The following is a 26,785-nucleotide window of genomic DNA, read 5'->3' on the forward strand; positions in this document are numbered from 1 at the left end:
AGCCTTGTGGAGGTGTACAATTTTGTCTCTAGTGTCTTTGGACAGCTCTTTGGTCTTGGCCATGTTAGTAGTTGGATTCTTACTGATTGTATGGGGTGGACAGGTGTCTTTATGCAGCTAACGACCTCAAACAGGTGCATCTAATTTAGGATAATAAATGGAGTGGAGGTGGACATTTTGAAGGCAGACTAACAGGTCTTTGAGAGTCAGAATTCTAGCTGATAGACAGGTGTTCAAATACTTATTTGCAGCTGTATCATACAAATAAATAGTTAAAAAATCATACATTGTGATTTCTGGATTTTTTTTTTAGATTATGTCTCTCACAGTGGACATGCACCTACGATGACAATTTCAGACCCCTCCATGATTTCTAAGCGGGAGAACTTGCAAAATAGCAGGGTGTTCAAATACTTATTTTCCTCACTGTATACAATATAAATTTGATCTACTGTGCATAATGAACATACTTCACATGATAAATTGAAGTGATAACATAAAATGTCTTCATGTGTTACACCTCAAGGATTATAAAGGATAATGTTATAATGTTTCATTCTGTGCCATGGGTGGGCAGCGATTCATCGCCAGCTGAAGGTGAAGAGGGGACATGTTGACTGCTTGCTCATAGTCAGGTAAATTGTTTGTCTCGAGCAGCTGTGCTTTAACCTATTCTAGAGGGGACAAGTAACAGTGGCTACAAGAGGCCATATGAGCGTAGAAAGACATGCAGTACTCAACATTTTCCGTCTGCTTGTTTCTATGTACAAGTGAACACATTTGTATCAGGAAATTACTTAATAAAAAATCCGGAGTATTGAATACCCCTGCAAAGAAGCCTGTCTTTGTTAGTTCTGTAGCCGCAGTATTCAGAGAAAGCTGCAGACCACTGGTATGTGACTGAGGTAGGCCAGAAAAAGGGCATTACATTAATCCATCCTCAGATGCATGTATTAAGATTTATTCATGAGTCACTTAAGTCTAAGGCTCAAGTTTGGGGATACTGCTCAAATGGAAAAAAGTAGTCCTTGTAATGGCCTTGATGTTACAGCTTGTAAGTGGAGCAACTGCTGTACCCATAATACAAACAGAACGCTCCTGACCGTAAGCTGTAATTTATAGTGTTATAAATGCTGCGCTCACACTGACCAATAACTGCTCAGATGTCAATGTGGCTCTACGCAAGCCAGGCAGACAGTGACATCAGCTTTCAGTGTACAATCAGGCCATTGATGCTAGGTACCAGTGCCATGCCGCCCTGGATCCTTCATACACACACAAGCCCACACACCATAACATAACTGTTATGTGAAATTGGCATCAAAATTGAACTTGTACCCTGTCTGTCTTTATATTGATACAAAGCCAAATGTTGATCATTTGCATGCATGCGTGTTTGCCTGCAGAGTGGGAGAGAGTGTTTTACTGTAGGTAACAACGATGATACACATAGACACATCTCTTGACACATCAAGGACAAAAATAGGTTGTGAGAGCCACAGTAAAGCCGCTCTAACGTTGTTGGCCATGGAAACACATGAACATGGTAACATGATGTTTCTCGTTAAGTCCCACTGATGGAAATAAAAACGTGTGTTGCTCACACTGCCCAAACACGTGCAAATAGAAGCCGGTAAGAGACAAATGTGAGGGTAGTTATGACTAATCGCTGCACACACACCAAGAAGCACCACATTTTTATTTCGACGGCATTACAAGCTGTGTGTCTGCGCACATGTGCTTCTGTCTCACCTGCCAGGCTTGTGAATGAACTTCTGCAGCCGTGCTTTGACCTCATCGTAGGTGAGGAAGGCCATGTACCCCGGGTGAGTAACTGCCAAGCTGTTCCAGTTCCGTAGCAGGGATGACCAAGGCTGCACACGCGCACACACACACACACACACACACACACACACACACACGAAAAATAGAGAGTGTGACTCATTTGATGTGTGAATGAATGGACACAGCAATAACAGCATGGGCAGAGTAATGGAGAAATATACTGCATCATGAATGATGCTAAAAAAAAGGTTTACTGAAATTCAGTGTGATTTAAAATAGCCATTTAAACTTGGGTCAAGCAATGTAAAAATGTCCTTTAAGCAGAATTTACAACACTTAAAAACAGCAGGCAACTCATTTGGTACCATCTGGAGGCACAGAATGAGGAAGGTTAAAATAGACACTTGCAGACTACTTCCCATACTGTATATAAAAGCAGGCAAACGTCAACTATGCAGGTGCTTACGTTTTTATCTTTAAATAGTTCATGACCCAAAATCAAGTCAAGTCATCCTAAAAATAAGAGGCGACAACTACAGAAGATATAAAATAATTCATACTACTCTATCGCTGAGTCCAGTAGTGAGTAGGTGGTTCCGCAATTGCTCTCACCAGTCTGTCTGGTGTGTGAAAGGAAGTAGAATTAACACATACAACACTGAAAATGAGCTGCAAAAGCCGTGGCCCTGGTGCAAGGGTTGTCTTGTTTCCCTGTCGCTTCACCATATTTGTCAAAATAAAAATAAAAAATCTGATCTTTGTTATTTATACTTTTTGCACACAGCAAGTGATAAGTCAAAACTGTCTCCTCTGCTGGACTCCTGTTAGATATCCTGTAACTCCTCTCACTTAAACCCTTTACTGAAATGTGATCGCAGAGTGGCCGGGTGAGGGAGAAAAAAAAAGTGTGTGGGCTGCAGTTCACTGACTTCATGTTACATACAGTGGGTAATGTTACATCCCCTAATTGTACATTTTCAGCTGCCTTTTATTTCCCATTTGCACATCAAGTCACCTTCTTGACTTACACTTAACTGAACAGAGCAAGTGAAGTTTTTGCAATATATTTTACAATCACCACCACATCTTTCATCCTAGATATAGTGAATGAGACAATTTAAGGCCTTTTGATAGTAATAATAATAATTAAAAAAAATAAACCTATCACCCCCAGTCTACTGCAGAGGGACAGAGCTCAAAATGGCCACAGGCTCACTTCCTATTCTGAGTTTGAGGACATTTAGAGGAGGGCTTTTTCTGTATGAGGGAGTGTCATAGGAAATGTCTGTAATCTGTTTAGCATTCATTAAGTCTGTCTGTGCCTTGCACACAAGTAGCAGGGAATAATCACTGAAACCAGTAAACAAAATACACTACTGCATATGAGGTATGATGCAAGAGGTTTTAGATAATTAAGTAAATTAAAATGCAGCGAGTTAGGTTTACATATGAGAATGTATAAAGCGTCAATGGTTTTAATCAGCACCTGGACTACCATAAATATACACTGAAATACCCAAAAAACAAATAGGTTGTTTCCCGCTGCCTTGCGTATATATTTGCAAAATATAAATGGCAGTCTGCATAGCCCTTTACCTCATCACAACTCCATGAGCATTAGAATCAGAATCAGGTTTATTGCCAGGTATGAATACACATACGAGGAATTTGACTCAGGATTGTACATTGCTCACGATGTGCTTACTTATACAATAATACCATAACACAATAATAAAATAAGACACAAACTACAGAATAGACAACACTAATATACACACTATGAACAAAACAATATAGACATATTGACAAAATATAGACATATTGACAAAGAATAGAAGTGTGTCAGTAGTGTAGTCTCTCATCAACAAATTATAAACTGACAACGTACCAACGCTCTACAGCTCCAAAGTGTGTGCACAGTTAGATTCCAGTCTAAGGAATTATTCCACAAATTTTCGTCCTTGCTACAGATTATTCATCAAGCAGTAAGACAACACAACCTGTCTCAGGAATTTTGAAGCGACATACACCCCATTAAGAGAACAAAATCATTACCGAACACTTCTGTCTATACAGAGTGAGCAGAGCGGAGCATCAACTTCAGTCCTGTGACAGCGAGAATAACTCAGCAGGCATCCTGCTAACAAGTTGATAGTTAGCCAAAAAAGACGTGGCAGATTAGTTTAAGTTCATTATGTGCTGCTCAAATGAAATTTGTTTCCTACACCAAGGCTAACAGACTGCAATGAATTACTCTGTCTTCTATATCACTCTCTTCCTTTGTACATTTCCCTTCTCATTAACTCATAAAGGAATGATAACAAAATGAGAAATGTGTAGAGAGAGTGTGGCTGTGTCCGAAATCACCCACTCCTCACTATATAGTGTTCTATATAGTGAGCTCACCATTTTGTAGTGCTGTCCGAATGTAGAATGAGAATTATTATTTTAGTGTTTGTGTCCCACAGAATGACTGCATAACTGTGGCTTAGCTAAGCTCCTTACATGCTTGCTAATAATTTTTTTTGAAGGTGGGTCTCCGACATTGTGTTGGACAGATTTGTGCAGTGGTGTTCATGATAGTAACCATTCATTTCAGATGGGTCCGTTTTCAATTTTTGAGTGAGTGAGTGAGTGAGTGAGTGAGTGAGTGAGTGAGTGAGTGAGTGTGTGTGTGTGCTGGTTGCAGTGCAGCGCTGAAATCAAATACTATTTTACCCGTTTTAAATAGTAAAATAAACAAAATGAAAATCAATATGTGTCGGTCAGTGCTGATATTGTGGCGGGCCGCCACAAATAAATCAATGTGTGGGAAACACGGACCATGATGCATTCCACTGATTGAATAAACAGTCTGCCAACTGATTGTCCGACGGCAATGACATTAACGGCGCCGATATAATGATTGGAGTAGTGTCCGACAGTGTTGTTTTCACTATGCGTGTGTCTCGCTATATAGTCCTCTACATACAACTCCCTACAGGTAGTAGGGAGTAGTGCATGAATGGTGATTTCCGACACAGTCTGTGAGTGTTCATTACCTGGAATAACCTGGTGAAGATGTCAAACTCAAAGACGGAGATGTAGTCGTTGCAGGTGAGGTCTATCGTGGACTTGAGGGCCATGGCCTCAAGTCCGGAGCTGATGGGATGAAACTCATGGAGTGACTGGCGGAACATCTTCCAAGGCACAATGGTCCTGTAACACACAAGGTCAAAAACTAAAATGGAAACATCACTACTTGCATGCTGCTCTGCAGCAGTAAAATAAGCGCAGTAAAGGTGCAGTTTAAAGTTTTGATTAGAAGTTTGGGATACTTGATGCACTGAAGAAGGACAGGCATGAGCAGTGAATTCACTGGTGCATGCATCTAATACTCCACTAAAACTTCTAAATACAGACATGAACTGCATTTCCGGTGAAGAACTAAAATTCAAACGATGTAAATGTGATTTTTGTAGAGTAAGAGCTTTGAGATTGTCATCGGTCATGACGCTAACCTGATGTGATCTTTTAAAGAGACAGCTACCAGATATGCAAATAGATGAATTTAAATGCACTTAGGCCAGTATTTATATCTGATAAATTGGGGAAAGAATGTTTTATTACCTAGTACTGGGAAACCACAGCTATTAAAATGTTCTTGTAGTTCCACGTGGCTGGATTGTTTTTTTATGACCACACTCGCAAACAGTCAAACATGTGCAATTGTATAGAACATGTGTTCCCATGTTTACACGTCAAGGACCCCCAAGAAAGACATGTTTTAGTCAACTGATCTCTGTATTCAATAAGTCAACATTTGTCCCAGAGAAGACATATATTGTCTGTGACTACTGTGAAAAAAAGAGAGAAGCTATCACTTATGTCCTCTCATAAGTGATAGTCATCTCATTCAACTCATTAAGGCCCCATCCACACTACTCGTGTTAGCTAGTTTACAAACGGAGAATTAAAACAAATACGATTTCCATCCACACCAGCATTTCTGCTGCGTTTTGGAGTTGATCTCCGTCTACATTAAAACGACTGAAAACGCACAGCTAGGACCCGTTCAGGTGCACTGGGCATGCGCGGGCCAGTGTAAACATGAAGCAGATGGTCAATTCCATATTAACAGATGATTTGGCGAAAGAATAAATAAATACAGACTAAGCATCAGACCAGGTTTTTTTTGTTGTTGTTGCATGGCTCAATAACGAGCTGGGACTGTTACTGAATGTAACACGGGAGTGTGGCGGCAGAAAACAGACTGGGAGTTGTTGCAAAGAAAACGGCAACATGCACATTACAAGTGTAGGCAGATGAGTGTTATTTGCATGGTACATAATATTTTAATAAAAATATGATGTCAAAAACCAGGTCAGCAGCATCGTGTTTCTGCTTTTCAAGACCCAATCAGAAAGCCGAGCGTGAGCGGCTGCGTCATCGTTTCTAAAGTCCTCCGTTTTGGCCAGTCTTCACTATAACGGCCTCCGGATTTTTGAAATGCAAAACGGGGTGGGCAGCGTTTCCAAACTTCTCTGTTTTAGGTCTTCGTTTTCGTCGTTGTAGTCTGGACGGGAGGTGCAAACGTAGCAAAAGGTCTCCGTTTTAATTCGAAAACATAGTAGTGTGGATGAGGCCTAAGGGACCCCATGGGGTCCCAGGGTGCCAGTTTAGAACCACTTAAAGTAATATAGAATTAAGCTCACTTGTCTCCAAAGGCACGTCTCCAGAACTCTGCTGCATCTGCCTTAGTGATGCGGAAGTTGTCACCCTGAAACAGACCATTGGGGAAGATGGCCTTCAGCTCAGCCAGCATGTGGCTGAAGATCAATGACAGCTTGGTGAGGTTCCGCCTGTGGAAGACAAGAGTAGAGGCAAGGGGGTGAGATTTCACACCTCACATTGCATTGTCCTCGCAATGACATCAGCCCAACAGCTTCTGGAAAGAAATGCATTGCATGTGTCATGTAATGTTAAGGCTTGTAATGTTAATGCTGCAGCACGTGTACCGACAAGAACTAAGAAAAGAGATCCTGTTTCTCCCATTTTAGCCTCTCTACAGACGCTACATGTAAAAGTCAGAATACAATGGAAAATCCTTCTCCTCACCTACAAAGACTTTAAGTCAGGTTACGGTACCATCATACCTTAAGCTCATAGTAACTTATTAACCCCACGAAAACACAGCGCTCCCGGGATGCAGAGTAACTTCCTAGAGTAGATCCAAAACTCAACTTGACCTCAGTTTGCCTTGCATAGATAGACTGCTTGCGATATTTGCAAAATTTCCCTTTCATTTGTTCTGAACTCATCTTCAGATCACAGTTGGATTGGCTGAACTGAACTTCTCGCTCCTACTTGCAGAGCTACAGCTTACCGCATGTTGCCCATAGAAATTTTCAGACAGAGCTGAATCGATTGCCCTTTGGTCTGCTGAATACATGTTAAATCCAGCCAAGCTTTAGTGTCTTCAGATCACAAATTTAGAATGGGAACCAGAGCTATAGCTATCAAGCTCCTTTCCTGTGGAATCAGGTCTCAGTTGGGGTTCAGGAGGCAGACGCTGACTCCACATTTAAGAGTAGACTTAAGACTTTCCTTTTTAATAAAGCTTAAAAGTTAGGGTTTGCTAAGGTGAGCGCTAAACCACCCCTAATTACGCTGCTATAGGCCTCGACTGCTGGGGATTTTACATCTCTATGTGGAACTTGCATTGTGCTACTTTTTGTTCTCTTTTCCTCCAGCAGAATATACTGTGGGTATTACCCCACTAATCAATTCTTTGGATGTACACATGTAGTGTCACCAAGTACACAAGCATTAAATACACGAGCATAAAATGAAGACTGTAGTTTTAACTTGATGACTCATAATTGATTTGTAATTTTTATGTTCCAAATGAACTGTTAGCCATTAACCTTGCAAATACAGGGGCTCACATTGGTTAGTTTACAACATGATCAAAAGAAATACCAACTGTCTATCTTGTAGTCAAATTACTGACAAAAGTGAAAAATAAGAAATGGAACAGATATTCAAATGTGCATCGCAAATGTCAGTCAACTAAAAATAGTAATAAGTTCAGCATTCTTGTTGGCTCAGCCATCTGTGGCAATGTAAAAAAAAAACAAATGCAGTGATGCGATGTAGTTGACAATCATGCAGAATTAAACCTAATCCTAAACATTCTTTGCATGCATATATGAATTATATGTTTTCTGTACTGATTTTTTTATTTTACTTTTACTTTTACAATTGCTTTCCAAAACATATCAAAGTAAAGCAGATGTGAAAGTGAGATCTCTTGGCTTCCAAATCAGGAAACAGTTTGCCAATAAACACACTCTAACCCCCTACCCCACACCACCGTATCAGTGAGTGGTGGGTGATCAAGATAAGTGAAGCTAAAATGTGCCGAAGGAACACACACACACGGCAAATAGAAAGTTGACTCTAGTTAAACGTGTGATCCTTACAACTCTCTCTTTGTGCATAGTTTCTGACTACGTCCTTCTCTCATTTGTTAGCTCGTTTCTTCATTTACTCCACACCGAATTAGTCTTGACACTAGCGCCATCTAACTGTCAGGTTCACAACAGTTCTTTGAGATATATCACTTTATTCATGTAGTGTCTGTGTGTAGCACTGGCCACAAGTTTTTTCTACCTGTATCAAAATCATAAACATGACATAGTGGTGAAAATGTCCAGCTGTCAGATGCTGATCTCGCATATCAGCCAGACACTGACTCAAATAGCTGGATATCGGTTGATTTATTCAGTTAAATTATGCTCGTACTGTGTGATGCATCAGTAGTATTCCGGTAGACCTCAACATTTTTCAAAGCAAGGGGTCAGCAGTTTGGAGATACTTCTGCTTTATCAAGTCTGATGTTGCCTTACACATAAAAGAATGACGATTCCCAGTCTCTTCCTTCACACTGAGGAATACAGTTTATTAATTTTACACTGGTATTGGATCGGTACTCTGCATCAGCTGGTGCCCAAAGCCCAGATATTGGTATCGGGACTGAAAAAGTCAGACTAGTGCATCCCTACTGTCAACTAGCTTGTGGATTAAAACTGAACTGCTGGCAGTCACTGGCCATAAACATGTCACATCAAGACGTTTTAGATGAAATTGTGATCCAGAAATTGAGGTTTCCTTGTGATACATGAAAAAAAGAGGATAAAACAAAGACAACTGAGAACAATGCATGGTGATCTGTGGACACTATTCTTGACGATGGGTGTTGGTTGTAGGTGTTCTTGATCTTTTGGATGGTATTAGCACAGCCTTGGTGTGTAGAGATGTTGCACGTTTTGTTCATACTTGTTATACTGCTCAACTTAAAGGAAAAAAAAAAAAAAAACGTGACAAGCTTGACAGCAACACAAAATTAGTTTTTACTCGTTTTTCCCCCCAAGGCAAACTCAGTGACGCTTCAGTAGTAGTGTAGTTTTGACACACACATGAGGAGGCAACATGAGCGCTTAGCCTTACCTCTTTTAAAAAAAAACATAGGATTCAAATGTAGGACTGTGCACTTCTACAAGTATGAAAGGTTATAGTTTCTAAAATATGCAGTAAGACTGATGGTACTAAGAAAGACATTTTACTCAAGGCCAGATTTCTGCTCTGTGTTTTCTTCCACTGAGGACTGTCCTTAGCTGTACAGAAATAGTCATAGGTCCAGGGAGATAACACAACTGTGTCTACAGATGCACACATGGCTAAGACATCTTGGTATACAACCAAGTGCAAAGGCTGGTCAACAAGCACAGAGGAGGGACAGAATAAGTAAGATGAGTTATAATTGAGGAAGGTAAAACTGAGAAGGCAGGGTAGAAAAAAAAGCGGGGACAAGGAAATGAGAGAACCAAGTCCTCATACCCGTGCAACCCATCGCAGCATTAGAAGCGTTATGCTGAGAAAGCCGGGATTTATGAGGCAGCACAGAGGGAGATTGTGCCTGGATGCCGGGCAGGGTGAATTGACATGCACAAGAGAGACAGCAATGAAAGCGTGGCTACACTGCAGCTGCCCCACACCACACCACGCACCCTTTGAGTGGAGAGAGGGGGGAGTGGAAAGAGTGAATGAGGGAGGAGGACAGTGACTGAAGATGGATGAATAAGATTAGTGTACGTTGAGAACCTGCCAAAATAGACCAGCGCTTGATAGGATGATAGTTCACCTCAGAGGGAGCAGACAAGAATCTGAAAGAAAAAAATGTGATGCTTGCAAACTGTGATAGTGTTTTATTTATACCCTTCTCAGTTGTAAAAGATCCTGAAACAGTGAACACTCTTGTAGCTGGATGTCTAATCTGTCGAACTGCTCTGCCCACTTACAATCTACAGCAACAAGACTCTAAGCCAGATGCAGGGACTGTACGTCATTGAAGTCAGGGCTATCCTTCATCAGTGATGCAATATGGAAAAAAAGACCTCAAATGAGGAACGCATGCAGCTGTAGTCGAAAAACGTCTTCCCTTTCCAGTGTCATCTGAGGGAAGGCCGGCGTTTGTGACACCGCATCCCTTTGTGTTTTCTTCAGCGGCTATCATCTCAGCGGGAGGTCCTCTTCCGTTTCTTCTGCGTCCTAGCCCTACTGGCCTACTGAGCCTTAAAGCTGCAGTCTCATCCATTCTCCTGTCAACCTCTCTTTACCTTGCGCTTTTATCTAAATTACAACTAGCCCCTTCCTCCCCTACCTGCATCTACAACGTAATCATACAAAGACATTTCCTATCTCTCAATTTCAGGCATGGAATTAATCCCCTCACTGAAATTTCCACATCCGAGTTAGTTTTCCCAATTATGAATCCACTTATCCACTCTACTCATCTCTCAACCTGAAACATTCATGAGTGCTACTTAAGAATTCAAGCTTATAAAATCCTTTCCTCAAAAGCATCATTACATTTCATTTCTAATTCACCAGCAAGTGCTTATGATATGTTTAAAGATTCTCACTAAAATTTTGTGATCTGAAGACACTAAAGCTTGGCTTTTCAGCAGACCAAAGGGCAATCGATTCAGGTCTGTCTGAAAATTTCTATGGGCTACATTCGGTAAGCTGTAGCTCTGCAAGTAGAAGATAGAAGTTCAGTTCAGCCAATCCAACTGTGATCTGAAGATGAGTTCAGAACAAATGCAAAGAGAAAATTTGCAAAAGAAGGCAAACAGACAAGCAGTCTATCTATGAAGAGCAAACTGAGGTCAAGTTGAGTTTTTTTTCTTCAAATAAAAAAATTACACTTATCCCCAGTTTTTACAAAATGGCTTCTCCTGGCATGCAAAGGGCTGAAACTAACTATTACCATCATTGATTAATCTGCAAACTATATTTTCGATTAATTGTTTAAGGCACAAAATGTAAAAAAAAAAAAAAAAGAAAGAAAAACAGCCCTAAACCCAAAGACATTCAGTTTATATAAAACAGAGAAAAGCAGCCAATGATCACAATGGAAAAGCGTGAACTAGTAAATGATTGCTTAACAAATGACTGAAAGGATTAACAGGTTATCAAAATAGGTGCTGATTTAATTTTTAGCCGATCGACTAACTGATCAATAGTTTCAGTTGTAACTAAAACAAGTACATTTCTTCATAGTAGGGTGCAGACAACACCTGTGGCTAACATGTTGCCTTGATCACACATCCAGAAGACAGAGCAGCATTAATTTCAAGTAATGTTAAACTTACACAGGTAAGTCCAATATTCACTTGTCTTTTAGCTCATAACAGTGAGTGAATGAATTGGGGGTGCGGTTTGATCAAATGTGATTGACAGTGCTGGCGACAAAGGTCAACAACACGTCACCACATTTTGATTCAAATGTTCAAACAATGGTGCGTGGAAATAAGTGACATCATTATTTTCAGATTGAGCCCTGTGCACTTCAGACAGACAAGAAAGAAATGATTGTGACATAATTGAAAGGGTTCTAACTTTTAACAGTGTGTTTTCATGTAGGACCCCATCGCTTAAGAATCTAATTGAGAAAATAGTTTTTTTCAGGGCTTTGAACAGAAACAAATAAAAACCACAGCGATGAACCTGCGTCAGGAAAAGACAGTCACCATATCTGCGAAAACACAGGAAGCTTCATGTGAAGTCGCATTCTCAGTCAAAAAATCCCCAAACATGTGACTGTGCACTTGCTTGCTCAGTATGTGTATGCTGTTAAAAAGAGCCTTGGGGGTGTCAGGATTTTTCAGGAGACACAGCCAAACAGTTTGATAAGCAACGGTCTAGGCTTTTCTACACATAAGGTGCATACACAGTGAGTCCACATACCCCTGGAGTGTGTTTTTAGCAGCCAACATCCATGTGTGTGACTCAGACAGAAAGAAAGAATGAAAGCGAACACTGGTCTGACTGGCATCAACCTCACAGGGTGGTACAGCTGTCACTGGCACAAGATCTGCACAGTGAATGAGACTTTGTTGCATCTTTGTGTGCGATAGAGAGAGCTTTACCAAAAGGCAAGCGGAACATTCTTTTGAAACTCTGAGTTGAGATACAGGTTCAAATCAATCTCACACGTAGCAGGACAAGTTGATATCTGTCTTAGCATCCCTCTGTCTATCTCTGTGCATGCCCCTCTCCACCCCACAATAACAGCTCTGTACACTCTCTCTGTGTGTGTGTGTGTGTGTGTGTGTGTGTGTGTGTGTGTGTGTGTGTGTGTGTGTGTACGTGTGTGTGTGCGCGCGCGTGTGTGCGTGTGTGTGTGTGTGTGTGTGTGCACGCGCGACACAACAGTTACTGCTATTTAAGCTGCTTTGCCAACACGGACAATGCTGCAGAGTCAGTGGGCTACAGACGTACAGAGAATTGGTTTGCTGACTACTCTGGATCGTCATATGTCTATAGTGTTTTCTTTCTCTCACCTCACTCTTAACCACGACCAAGGCAACACGCCAAACCTTTTTCTGAACACAAGGTTTTTGTCCACATCCCCCTCACGCTATAGATTGACCTCTGACCTTGCAGCTGGCTGCTCCCTTCCTGTTTCCTGCTGGCTGTGATAAAGTAGCGCAGCTAGCCAGCCAGCACCGCACTGCGCTAATACACCGCAGCACAGCCAGCAAGGGTCAACCTTACAGAATAAGACCCTGTCTGGATTGGCAAGAGTCACAAGTAGCTGTAATATCGTCATGCAGCTGTATTATCCTTTAGTGCTCCAGGCTAAAAGGGAAATGGACATAAGACACAAACTGAACCCTGGACATTTATCATCACTTTTTGTCAGTTTTAAATATTGCAGAGAGCAACAGTAAGACACAAAACAGTCACAGCGCACTGATTAGATCAAGAGGTGCATACGGGCATTTACTTCAGGTAACATGATGAGACGTCAGCACAGTACACGTCACTTTTTACTATGCTGTTCTGGTCATATGCAAAGCACTCACACACTGTGCCTGCCTTCACAGGCTCTGTTCACAGTTGCTCATGCTTCAGCACAGTTATTCCAACTGAATGGAAACATGGCATATGATGGATACACATTGTGAAGATAAATCATAGACTACCAGTTTTTCACCCAGTTTAAGACAATATTCAATGTTGGGAATTGTTTAAAAAAGCCCACACTGAAATAGCTGTTAACCACAATGAACGATCTTATTACTACAGTTTAAAAAAAAAAAAAAAAAAAGAATACAGAATTCTGTTACACCCCTACTTGGTGATGCTCAAAGTCATCCTGGCTGACTACAGTACAGACACCGGGCCCTACACTTATTTTTCTCCCCCCCAAGGAGCGCACAGAGACATTTAGGAGCACAGTGAAAAACAGTAAAAAGTAACAGTTTATTAACAAACAATTTATTAAACCAATATTTATACTGTGTGTGTGTTTGCTCTTTGTGTGCAATTATAATGTGAAATCCAGTGGAGGACTACGGAAGTGAAGAACCTAATATCTGGACACCAGGCATGGGGCTTAAAAAAAGATTTTAAAATATGGACACAGCTTTTTTAAAACACTGATCCCTCGGCTGATATAAGCTACTTGAACATAAATCTGCATCAGTGTTATTAACAGCCGATTTATGACCACTAAAAAAAGGAATGGAGACTCGGATCCTTCCATCATCTCATGAGTGTTGCATAGTTAGCCCACCAGAGGGCGCTCTGAAGCTCCTCTGTTCAAAACACTGCAGCACCACAGAACAAAACATCAGCTGACCACAGAGAGTAGCTCCTGGTAGCTCTCACACTCAGTGTTCATGGTGAGTTGGTAATTTGTTACAACTCATTTGTTACAACTTCATCACAGCGCCCACTTGTAATAGTCATTTATACCAAGTTTACATAACCCCGGACTCACTCCAAAAGTCCACTGAGTCTGTCTGTGTCGTGGCTGCTGGAGCTGACCGCAGCCACTCTAGTCATTGCATGTGCTCACACCTGAAGTATCTCTCCGCTCCTCTCTGGAGAGAATACGCAGCCATTTTCAAAATAAAATACGCTGCGCAGACCCCCAATCATATATCAACAAAAAAAACCAAAAACAGTTCAAACAGACAAAAAAGAAACAATTTAACGTAGCCTACTTAATTATAGTAGAAGCACAAAAAGCAAGCACTTATCACCAAAATCTAAACATGTCAGCAAAATCAGGCAGGCAAATGCCCTTATTCTGAAATGCTCCCTGCTATCAGTGGAAGGTGAGGACGGAACTGAACCGCGGCGCACGTGCTGCCTGTGAGAGTCCGGGGTGATATATAGCTGCCTAAGTCTGTCCCTCAGAATTCCCATGATGCATGGCGGTGAAGAAAGTTGTGTTAAAATTTGCTAATAAGTCTCCTATTTGCTTGAAATACAAAAGTTACTTTGTGATTTATGGTGATTTACTATTGAAACCAGGAGTGAAGGGACTGTTTCATTTGATAAGAATGGCTGCATTGAGTGTTCTTCACGTTGGTTCTTACTTGTATGTAATTCTCTCATGCGGTCATGCCTGCAAGCAACTGACAAAACATTTGCTGCCCACGTAACGGGGCCCCTACCCAGCCGGGGCCCTGGGTCGGCTGCCCCCGTGCACCCACGCTACCTCCTCTTATGGCTACGCTGCTGACAGATGTGATTGTAGATTGATTTCTGAAACAGTTCTAGCGAACGGTCCTATCATTTCTCCCTAGTTCATTACTTCCAAATATTCTTTAACATCACTTACAGCAGCTAACGCTGCACGTTAATAAATTAGCCACAAACCTAGCTAATGTTTATCAGTGGAGCAGTACCAAGGTTAATGAGCGGTTAAACTATAGCGTTTAACATATTCTAAATATATCTGCGAGCCGCTTCTCTGGTAATTACAGTCAGAAATGATTAAACCAGAGGGGACATGTAAACGGGAGCTGAACAAGTATCTAACACTGCTTCCCGCCTAACTTAGAAGTTATCCAAATTAGTTCCTCTTTTAAATGTGAAAAGTTAGTGTGAAATCTCAAAGTTGCAGGTCCTCGTTGTAGACAGTCATGCAGTATTAGATACATTCAACAGCAGCGTTTTCTTTGAGTCACTGCATCATACACTGCATGTTTTAGAGCAGTGGTTCTAAACCTTTTTAGGGCCGGTACCCCCCTATCCATTATCCAGGTCCCTTACAGCCCCCCATCAAAAAGATATTGTCTATTTGCCCTAGATTTTTTATTATTATTGTTGTTTGTTGTTACTATTGTTATTAAAGTTTCTACTCCAATGGAAATGTTGTCACCTGTCCCCTCACAAAACTGAGAGGACAGGTGACAATTCGAAATGGTATGCAATGAAATATAATGCAGGAAATCTCTCAGGCATTTTTTTTTGCTTTTAAATAAGTTTCTCCTGTAGATCAACTTATTTAATATCATCTCTGCTGAGTTAACACACATGATTTAGTATTCCCTCTTTTGTGTCTTTTTTTTGGGGATTTAAGATCTATAAATTTGTTTGAGACACATTTTCACCACAGTGATAAATTAATTCATTAATTCCTTTATTGACTGGATTTTAATAGCTCATCTGTTTTAGCAGGTTTTCTTCTCACGTTCAAAACTTCTGCACATTCAGAATCTCTCACACATTTCTGTGTGGTGATATGGATATGTTGAGAAAAAAGTCGTAATATTACAAGACAGAATTTTGCTTCGCTGGTAGTATCCCCTCGACTGTCTGACAGACACAGAACTGGATGAGACGAGGAGGTGCTCATGCATGGGGAAAACGAAACTAACAGACAATACCTGTTACACTCACTTTCACCTTTGACAGGAAAGTGAGGCGGGGACCTCCAGCTTTGCGTAAGAGTGACTTGATCACTATCAGTGCGTATGCCGGTGTTGCACTGGCTGGGCAAAGTTAATTTGCACGTGTCGGCTTCAGTTTTACAACATGGCTCAACAGAAGGCACCAGATATAGCTAAATAGCCAGTTAGCCAAACCCAAACCTTGCTAATCTTATTACTATTGTCTTCTATCTTACGGCTTCAGCTACAAAACTTTAATCTTGGCTTGCGTATAATCAAAGTGGACCGACGATGCATCTCTCTTGCTGTTTTTGTAATTAATGGGTAAATGATTTTTCTGGTTCACACATACTGGGACAAATGCGAGATGGCAGCGGCTCGTATCCAGGATATTTTGGTTTCATTTTTGTACAGTGGGAGGAAGTGGAGATGCGCTGTCCATCTTTACAGACAGCCTATGATCGTGACACACATGCAAAGGGATCGTAGGGCCGGGGTTAATACTATTTTGGACACAAAATGTAATAATTTGAACGTTTAGACAAAAGAAACGCATGCAGAAATTAAAAATATATGTTGTTGTAGGACTGGGAAACACAGGAGATTATGTGCTTAAAATTGTGGCTCACTATTTTGCTCAAGTCATCACTTTATAAATTTAACTCTCCGGAACTGGCTTCATTCCAGATCTCCATCAGGAAACAGCCATGACAGCACACAACACACACAGCCTACACTGCACTTAAGCAATGATCCAAACACACTTAACTGCTTCTTACGCAAACTCCTGAATAATAAACCGCAGTGCAAAGTCCAGACCAACTTCTCCAAATGTGCATTTTTATTTTAATGAAATCTCTCTTTCAAAGCTCTTAGAGAAAATAAAAATTGTAAAATAAAAAAAGAGAGAACAGTTCTTTTCTTAAAGCTTTATCCTCTCTACAGTTGAATAGTCATATCATAGTGCATATCTGTGCTCATTTATCTCTGTGTGCATAAACGGCAAGCACTTGTTGTACCCTGCCGGACAGAGAAGATAGTGGGTTGCGTCATGCTAATCACCATAATCTAATAGTATGAGGACTACATGAGTCGGCTGCTCACTGATACCACAGGGACATAAATAACTATGATGCTCTGCTATTTGTGCATGTGTATGCGTCTGTATCTGCCCATAGAGCCCCGAGCTACATGTGTAGGCAAAATGTAATTGAAGCTGAAACACCCGCAGCCTCTAAAGTGTAAACTGTGTTTTCCATTCCCAGCACTGATGGCTGTTTGAATGCTAGGCTAACCACCAAATGCTTCCCTCACTTCACTCCCAACTCCATCACAACCTACTAGCTAACCACAAGACTCCCTGCTGTCAAAGTGCAGAGAAAGGCAACACTTGCTTTTCTTAATTCATCAGGGTTTGTACAGACAGATGATCCAAACAGGTAGCACATTCAGTTCTATATCTAAGAGTGAATGCACAGCAGTGGTGTGAAACAGCATGGTGGCTGTCTTGGATATGAGAGCTATGCTAAAGTAAATCTACTTAAGAAAGAGACCCTGTAGATAAAATTCAGTTCAGGCACCTGAGTATGCTTTAGGTCTAAAGTTGCTATTATTAGGTCCCCGTTCAAAACTTGCTAAATTAGGCCCCAGATCTCAGGGTTTTGACTCTTACTCATTTAGTCACTGGTAAAGTGCACTGATAAAGAGCTTTTTAGCAAAAGCGAGTGTTTCACTTCCGTGGGAAACACAATGCATTTTCACCTTCAACATTTTTTATTTCGACAGTTTGATAGCCGGGGGGCATAGGCTGTCGGGAAACAAAAGAGTTCTGGTAAAATTAAATCCAAGACCAGCAGGGAAACACAGAGCAGACCACTCTCTGGGCACATTCTTAAAACCTCAAACAATACAGTACTCATATCAGTTCAGTGTAGCATGTTTTTCATTGAACTGAATGAAGTTTAATCTATATTATTAAACAACCCATGACTGTATTTTTCTGTTTTTAAAACATGAGTGGGAGTAGCTAAATCATTAAACTAAACTTAACCCAACAGCTACTGATAAAACTGGAATGAATGATATTCATGCAAACTTTCTCCTGTAATCACGTTGATCTGACATCACTGTAATGCACCGCTGCATTTCCTTAAGGCTTCCTCTAACACTACAAACACAGACCTTTCCTACAGTAATATAGCTGCAGTGATAAGATGAGTTTTTCAGATAGTCAAAAGTCAAGAGCTGTGCTCAGTCCTTTGTTTTACATGGATGTCAAGAACATTTATAGAAAATAGAAAATCATATTTTAGGATGGTGCTCTCTTGGTAAACCAAAATAAGAAGCACCATATCATGACATGTTTTTCCTCTGTCCACAAAGGCATGACTACATCAATCATTGATAGCACAGAAGCACTTTACTGTATACAGCTGCAGAATGAATGTCATACTGTCATCTTTTTGTCTAGAGTTGATAGCATTAACAAGATGTGCCCCGAGCTAAAATATTTAAAACTGAGAATTATATCAAAACACTCATGTACAGACAGCCAGGTGCTGTCACAAGTAGAAACAGCAGCTAGTATCTTTGTAGTGGCACTAGACACAACAGCGCCAAGCACCTGTCCCGACCCACTGAAAGTGTGCATGTTTCACCACCACAACCACCACCATGTTTCAGATAAAGACACTAACACGGTTCCTTGGCAATTTCTAAACCTAGAATAAATTGAAAAGTGGTTTGCACTATAAAGGAAACTAACAATAATATTGAATGTTAGATAAAAATAGTGGAGTAAAACACACTCAATGTTCATCTTTGCAGTTAGCACTTCAATGTTCTAACAAGTATGCACATTTTACACAGTAACTACTAAATATTTATAAAAACAACTGAATGTTGTCATGTAGAGTAAAGAGAAATCATGGTTCAATCAATCATTATTTGGTGAAAGGCTCTTCGTGGCACCTGCCACTAAAGCCTGAACAGTAGTTGAGCTGCAAGGAAGGCTGAATAAGTAGAGCTCGAGGAAGTTGTTACTACCGACCATTGTAAAAAATATCACTGAAGCATGTCTGGAATGCATTTTTCTATTGTGCAAAGGACTGGAGTGACACTCCGGTAAAGGAAGGTGGGGATGATGGAAGCAAGTAAAGAAAGAGGTGAAGAGTGTGGGGCTAAATGATATGTGGACAAAACTGTTCATTAAAACACGAGTTGCGCTTCAACTAACAATTATTCTTATTATCTTGATTCATCGAACAATTTTTAAGTCTTAAAAATGTCAGATAATAGGGAACATTTCTATCCCAGTGCCTAAGGTGACATCTTTAAATGTTTTGTTTTATCCAAACAACAGTCCACAAGCCCAAGATATTCAGTTTATAATGTCTACTAGGATAGATTAAACAAAACAGCGGCAAATAATAGAAAAAAGTCAAAACAATTAATTGGTTATCAATATCGTTTGTACTACAGTATTTTTCTGTTAATTGACTAATTGATTAATTGACCAATTGTTTTAACTCTTCATGTATGAAGATGTTGTTAATGCGTACAACATTGGGAAGAAAGAGGTAAAATTTAAACCACAGTAATAAAACATTACAAATGCAGACAAACAAAGCTGTGTTTGGCAGTGCTTTCTATTAATAATGTTGGCTTTACACAAAGCTCTGTCAAAATTCTGAGCAATACCATCCTCAAATATTACAAATCCAAAGGAGTTCAACCTTATATCATGCTTACTGTGATAATAAAAACAGTTTTAGAAAAGACTAAAACATTCAGGGTCTGAAAATGTTGACACTGCTCAGCTCTAGTGGAGAGTACTTATAGCGCTGTAAAACAAACCCAACAGCCATAATGCCTTTCACTAGCAACAGATTAGGTGTGTAAAAATAAGTCCATAAGAGACATATACACCCATTCTACAAATAAATGACACATTATTAGCCTGCATGTCAGTTTCTGCAGTGGAGACTGTCCCGCAGTGCAGTTGCATCACCCTGCAGCCTATAAGCCCACCACTTCCTGTGACCAGCTGGACCTATCAACGGTGGTCAGGATGCAAGGGGAGCTTAGCCCAGGAAGACGATCAAAAAGAGGTCAAAGCTGTATCCGGTTAGACCCACGGAGGAGGAGGGTTAAAGGGCTTTTCTGAGGACACATTGATCAACCCTTCTTACTGTATTTCTCTGCTCAAAGACTGTAGGATGTACAATGTTTAACTTTTAAGTTTCCTATCTGACCATAAGTAAATTTACACACTGGTTACAGACAAAGCAGCTGTGTTAAAACCCAAGAAGAAACTCAGACCATGTCGACACACTCATTTCTCAACACAGAACAATTAACCAAACCTAATTTGCAAAGCTTTTCATCAAGAGACCGCAGTTACAACTCACTATTCCCGCCACAGCTAAATGCCTGCCATCTTTGGTTTGTGGCTGGTGCACATTTGTAGAGCGGAAAAAACAAGCCAATTGAAAATCCATTTTGCAACTACTTTAATTAACAATCGTTTCAGTCGTTTTTCAAGCATTCACTGGTTTCAGCTTCTCAAATATGATCATGTCATACGGTGTTTCCCACAGAATTTTGTGGGACTATGGTGGGTGGACCTCAGAGCCTCTAGGGGCGTCAGGGAGCATGCTCCGTCAACAGCTATAAATGGTGATGAAACAGCAAAAAAGTCAACAAATTTAATTTAATAAAAATTTTTTCCAGCTACCTAAAATCCAAAAATATTTAATTATTTTTAATTCATTTTGCTAACATTTTTTATTTATTTATTTTTTTACTTTTAATGGACACATGTAACATGTTCTATTCTTCCAGTGAATGTAATCCAATTAATCTTATTTCCATATTGTATATACATTGTGTTGAAAACTGGACGTTGTCACATGTGTATCCTCCATAGACTGTCGCGCTAAATTCACCAAGTCCGACACAATTTCATTAATAATATTGTATTGCTTGTGTCGCATACAATGACGACTTCATAGTCTCTCTTCAGGTAAGACTCTCATACAGCAACACTTGTAGTTTGTAAAGTGAGAAAGAATAAAGTCGCAGGGTTAGCGACTTTATTCTTTCTCACTTTACAAACTACAAGTGTATTTGGTTAGGCTTATAACAATTGATTCATTGATTCTAGACAAAGAATTTTGCAATAATTAAAATAATTGTTAGCTGCAGCCTTACAATTGGCATTTCCTGGATCTGGAACAGTTCAACAAAGCTGCAACTAACCATTTTCTCATCATGTCTGTAAAATGTCAGAAAATTGCGAGATACGCCCATCATAATTTCCCAAGATGTCCAAGGTGAGTACAATGTGTGTCATCAAATTGCACTTTTTACAGACACAATACCGATATTCAGTTTACAATGATATAAAACAGAGAAAAGCAGAACACATTTAAGAATCTGGCACGAGCAAATGTTTGGCATTTTGGCTTAAAAAATGACTTAAATGATTAATCAATTATCAAATAGTTAGATTAATTTCATGTTTATTGTTAACTGTTTCAGCTCTGGTTCTGGCCTAACAAAAACAAACCATTTTACAAGGTAACCTGGGATTGTAGCATTTTATTTTTCTAGTTAGTATCTTCTTCAGAATAGAGAAAGAAAATTGCTACACATGGGTGGAGAAGAACAACTGACGATTAAAACCAACTAATTTCTGTATGTGTCAACTCTGAGTAGAAAGTGTCTTGGCTGTGTGTAAAGCCAGAAGAGGAAGTAAGTGAGCCAAACAAGGAGGAAGTGCTGGCTGTGTTCTGTTGATTCTGACTGAATATGGGCCGTCAGTGTTAATAATTAAGTAGACTCACTTTCATCCTCACTCTTCTGCTGTGAACAACATGGAACTTCTTTCTCTTTACCCTGCATCATAATTACATAAAAACATTGCAAATACACAGCACCTCTTACTCACACAACTCCGCTTCTATGCAGGTCAAACCCAGGCTTAGCAGACTTGCTGCTAAACAAAAAAAAAAACAAACCCGAGCTTTTACAATACTACCTCAACTCTGCTTCATCTCTAAAGCTAAACAATCTGTGAGGAACATATGGGGAGTGGGAGGGGGCGGGTAGATAAACAGAGGGTCTAAATCTCTGGAGAAGACATTGTGGATAAGTCTGTACGGCATCACAACACAGCATGTCCACCCACGCTGCATTCAGGGCTCTCATGAAACACTCGGATCCTACACCCTATATAAAAAATATTAAGCCACGGTGGAGTCCTGTTCATCGTCTTATAAGTCAACAGCTATCAAGTGCTGATGCTAAGTGAAGTCACAGTGGTGGGAATGATAAGTGCCAATGTTGTCATATTTTTAATTAAGGCTAATTTGAAGAACACAGTGAAAGCATTTTTATCAAACTATTCCTTCTGCATTCAGGGAATAAGATTATCTTTATCCCCACAGTTCAACTTTTAAGTCTAAGCCATGTGCTGAGCTCAGCTGCAGCCTAACCACATACAAGTCTCGCTAGCAGTACAACGTCATTGGTTGCTTCTATAGCATTCTTAAGTGGGCTGATACCCATTGGTTAGTGTCACTGCCACTGCCTTCTGCACACAAACAATAGCAGTCTTTGTGTGTAATGCCTGGCTACTGTGTGTTTCCTCTGCTTAAACCAGGAATTTCTTTCTACGCAGTCCTTCGCTGTGAAGCATTGATGAAAATTTCACAGAGAAATGGCACAAGGACTAAAAACAACTTTATCAGCTCATATTAAATACATGGGTGGTTGAGAGAGAGGCTTCCTCTTCTTTCTGGTTGCCTTAGTGGGGGTTTTCTTTCTGCAAGATTACCGTCACGGTAGCTGGGAAACAACAGTCTCACTGAGGAACTGAGCAACAAGATGAGGATGTATCACTTACAACTGGCTAGATAAAACTATTACCTTATTCTCTCAAAACAAGAAATAGTTTAAACAAGAGACAGCAGGTTAGGTGAAGAAAGTGTCTTTGAACATGACATTTCTGACTCAACCCTGTAAATCAGAGAAAGCTTCATTCTTTATTTATAGCTGTTTTAGTGGCCCTTTTTAAAAAACTAATGCAATAACTAATGAAAGCTATGACATGTCCATTATTCTGCCAATAATCTCCAAGTCATGACATGAGCCTGTTAAAGGACACACAGCAACACCACAAACGCAGCTGGCTCTGCTCCAGAGTTTATTTTGTCACGAAGTTGAAGCTGTAGAGCTCATTCATTTTACACCTTTACCTCATTTACCTACATTTAGATAGATTTCTGTTACTATTAACTGAAGCACCAATAACATACAGGCCTTAAGATGACCAAAGTGTCTGGTGATTCAATAGAAATGTAAAGAATACACTACAGTGACAGAGGAGGAAGGAAAAGGCTCTACCTTCCAGTCAGGTCTTCACTGCTACACATCAACTCCCTGTTCATGGCAATTGACCTTCTCTGCAAGGATGAAGTGGATCACCTGTTAAATCCTAATGTTAAATGCAATAAATATTTATCAACTGTCAACTCGACTCATTATGCATAAACATTGATTTATCCGTGAAGGACATGGACTGCTCCTTTCAAAGACCACACAGCAGCTCAAACAACAGTATCAACGTATTCCGAGTTGAATACTTTTTTAATATGATGAAAATTTAAAAGAAAATGTTTGCCTTCCCAGGCTTTATCAACACGCACACAATAACACAGACAAATATCTATAACAAGGCAAAACACAAAGCTGTGTAAACGTTTTTTTTTCGATCAGGTCCGTTAAGGATTTTGTTAAACTATTTACGATAGAAGCTTTGTAAAAAAAAAAAATAAAAAAAAAATACTACAGTTGGCAAACGAATTAACCCGATTTCAGGTCCATATTTGCTAGTAACTACTCAGGAGATAGTTTCCGTCCAACCATTTCCACATCCACTAACTGCCCGACAGACCAATCCGAAAGCTCCTGACAACAGCAGCTACAGCAGCCAGACATAAAAAGATGCCTGGACCACAAAAAGGGTTTTAAAAAAAATCTTTTGCAAGTCATCTTTTTCCCTGCCAGCAAGAGAAGCAAGCAGCCCAGAGGCAGATCTGGAGAAAGCCTTTATTGGGATAATATTTGATACTGGCTCACATCACATCTTGTGCGACGGACTCCCTAGGGAAACCTAACGAAGGTTAACTTACTATTTCATAACATACATAACTGTACATTACGCCTGTTACAACTATGTCTGACAGCATTTGCCCAAAGCATGCAGTGAACTAAAAGGCATCTGATTCAAGCAAAGAAGTAGGAACGGCTCCATCCAGCAGCAAGGCTGCCCCTCAGAGATTCTACTCATTACCACATCAATAACTTTGTGCTTATGAGAAGCTCCATTTTGTCTTCTGTGGTATCTTTTGTCTTCAAAAGAATGCCCTCTCTCGTTTGGTATTTATTTAAACAATGGAGACATGAGGAATATCTACTCTCTACAAGTCCCTTCACACATAAAACAGGACAACTGCTTACTTATCACACAGACTATACACTTGTATGTCTGTTTTCTGAGGGATGGAGGCAGATTACTGACTGTAAGAGGAAAGAGATGGAGACGGAGACGTAGAGTGCTTTCAAAAAAAGAAAGTATTACAGTTAGACAGCTACATGAAGAGAAAATGTTCAAGTAGATGGTAGAGATAGAGAGACACAAAAACAAAGTGACAGGCAGGCAGGCAGCTGTAGATTAAGCGCCATTGTGACCACAGATGCTCACATGTTCAAACCACAACACCTCTCTCCATCTTGAGCTACAACCGCCCTGGGGGCTGGGGATGGGTGCAATTGTTCACTCTGTGCCTGTGTAGTCATAATTATTCAGGAGGAATGAATGAATATGAGGTGTGAAGTCTTTTGTGATACAGCAGCTATCACAAAGACGTCACGCCACTAATTCCCCCGTTTCGGATGGCTTCATTAAAGAAAACGCTACGGCTCAGCAATACGGTTTGAGAAGAGAAAAGAGAAACCAAACTGGGCTATTTTCATATTAGTCACCTCTAGAACAATATCCACTCATTTAATATTACTAGGTGCCATACTTTTAGCCACTGTACTCACCTGGGTTGTGAGTTCTCCTCGTACATGCGTTCCTTGCCCTCCTTAAACAAGCTGATGGTCTGCTTGGTCTTCTTGGTTAGGTTCTCCACGAAGACCCGGAAGTACTCGTTGTCCCCCAGAGTCTCCATTTTACCCTCGTAGCGAGACAAGATGGTGCGCAGGTGCTGGTAGGTGTCTGGCAGCAGGTCCAGGATGTAAGGGGGGCTGTTCTTCAGAGCCAATTTGGGGTTTTGGCATAGACGCACCACCTGCAAAAAGAGAAGATGCGCGGGGGAAGATAAGATACAGTTAGAGACAAGAAGTGGGTGCAAGAAAGAAGGTAGATGAGAGGAAAGCAAGACAGAAGATGTGTTAGAAAGAGGGTGGCGAGAAGGAGGTAAAAGGAGAGTGAGTGAGAAAGAATATCTGAAAGTTCTCCAAAATGCCACTATGCATTTTCATTCTGTAAATCAGTGAGACATTAACTTATAGACAGAGTCTTGCATAATACAGATATTTTCTGTATTAGAGCACTTATCTTTGGAACGGAATATTGTCAGGGAGCCTAGAAGGAAGACATGCAGAATGGAAAATGGCAACAAAGTCAAGGGCCCTAAAAAGCCTTGTCAGAGTCAAGCTCGGAGCTTTCAGAGTGTGGTAACTGTCCACATTATATGATGGAATACACTGGGTATCACGCATCATGAGTTATTTCACCACTGTCACACTACTTCCTCTTGTATCTATACAAAAAAGACAACTGTGGAAGAGGACAAAGGCATATCTGCATTCATCTACGCATGGTTTCTGTGACGCTAATTATCCCCATTTCTTATTCATTTTCCATCGTTTTGTAGACATGAGCAGCTATGTTAAGAGCTCATTATGTGACTGCCAAGTCAATAACTATAGGTCACCACAGTCTGATTCTCCACTTCTTCAGCATGTTTAGAGAAGTTGACGTTTAAACTTCCTCATCTCAATTTGCACATCATATACCACTTCTGCCTTAAAAATACAAATTCTGGTGGTTTCCTGCAAATTTGAACGGCTGAAGCACTGACAACGTGGACGTGAACTTCAACTACAGTGACACATCACAAAATAAACTTTGTAAGTACAAAAGAAAGAAAAGAAAAGAAAGAAACTAAAAAACACAAAAGCCTGTTTTTACTGACAGAAGCTTCTATTTGAACAGCCTGACTAACGTCAATCATTGACAAAACAGAGGGGGAATTCTGCAGTGGGTGAGCAGGGAGATAATTTTCTATTAGATTGCTTTATAAAACAAGGAAATTTAGAGAAATCAACTACGTGCTCCAGGCAAAAATGTTCCCCAGACTGTATGAAAACAAGTTACATCCTCATTAATGTTCAACCTTTCCTCACCCATCTCACCATAATGCGGCTGCACAGTGTCTGAGTCACTTCGCTGACCATTACAAAAGACATTGGCGGACAGGCAACATTCACACGGACATTAATATCTGTACATGGACCTGGTTGGAGTCATATTTACCACTGCATTGAAGTCTAACTTTGTGTGTGTGGTTGTGGAAGCACAAAACTACACTTCCACTCAAAAATGCAGGATCTCACATCCTGATTTGAACCTGAGCTGACATAGAGCTGGGCTGTCAGCTTCAACCGTGACCCAACAATTGCATGTGCAA

The 26,785-nt window shown here is 40.4% G+C and overlaps 1 protein-coding gene across 1 annotated transcript in view; it reads right to left on the reverse strand.

Moving 5' to 3' along the window:
• Nucleotides 1-26,785, reverse strand: part of cbl (Cbl proto-oncogene, E3 ubiquitin protein ligase) — a 44,525-nt gene that overhangs the window by 13,184 nt on the left and 4,556 nt on the right. The window contains exons 2-5 of the mRNA XM_046073532.1: nucleotides 25,134-25,381; nucleotides 6,480-6,626; nucleotides 4,827-4,983; nucleotides 1,753-1,874 (exon numbers count right to left, since the gene is read on the reverse strand). Coding sequence (XP_045929488.1) covers nucleotides 1,753-1,874; nucleotides 4,827-4,983; nucleotides 6,480-6,626; nucleotides 25,134-25,381 — 674 coding nt within the window. The remainder of the gene's footprint in view (nucleotides 1-1,752; nucleotides 1,875-4,826; nucleotides 4,984-6,479; nucleotides 6,627-25,133; nucleotides 25,382-26,785) is intronic.

The sequence above is a fragment of the Micropterus dolomieu genome, linkage group LG17 (assembly GCF_021292245.1).
Source record: "Micropterus dolomieu isolate WLL.071019.BEF.003 ecotype Adirondacks linkage group LG17, ASM2129224v1, whole genome shotgun sequence".
Taxonomy (NCBI): Eukaryota; Metazoa; Chordata; class Actinopteri; order Centrarchiformes; family Centrarchidae; genus Micropterus; species Micropterus dolomieu.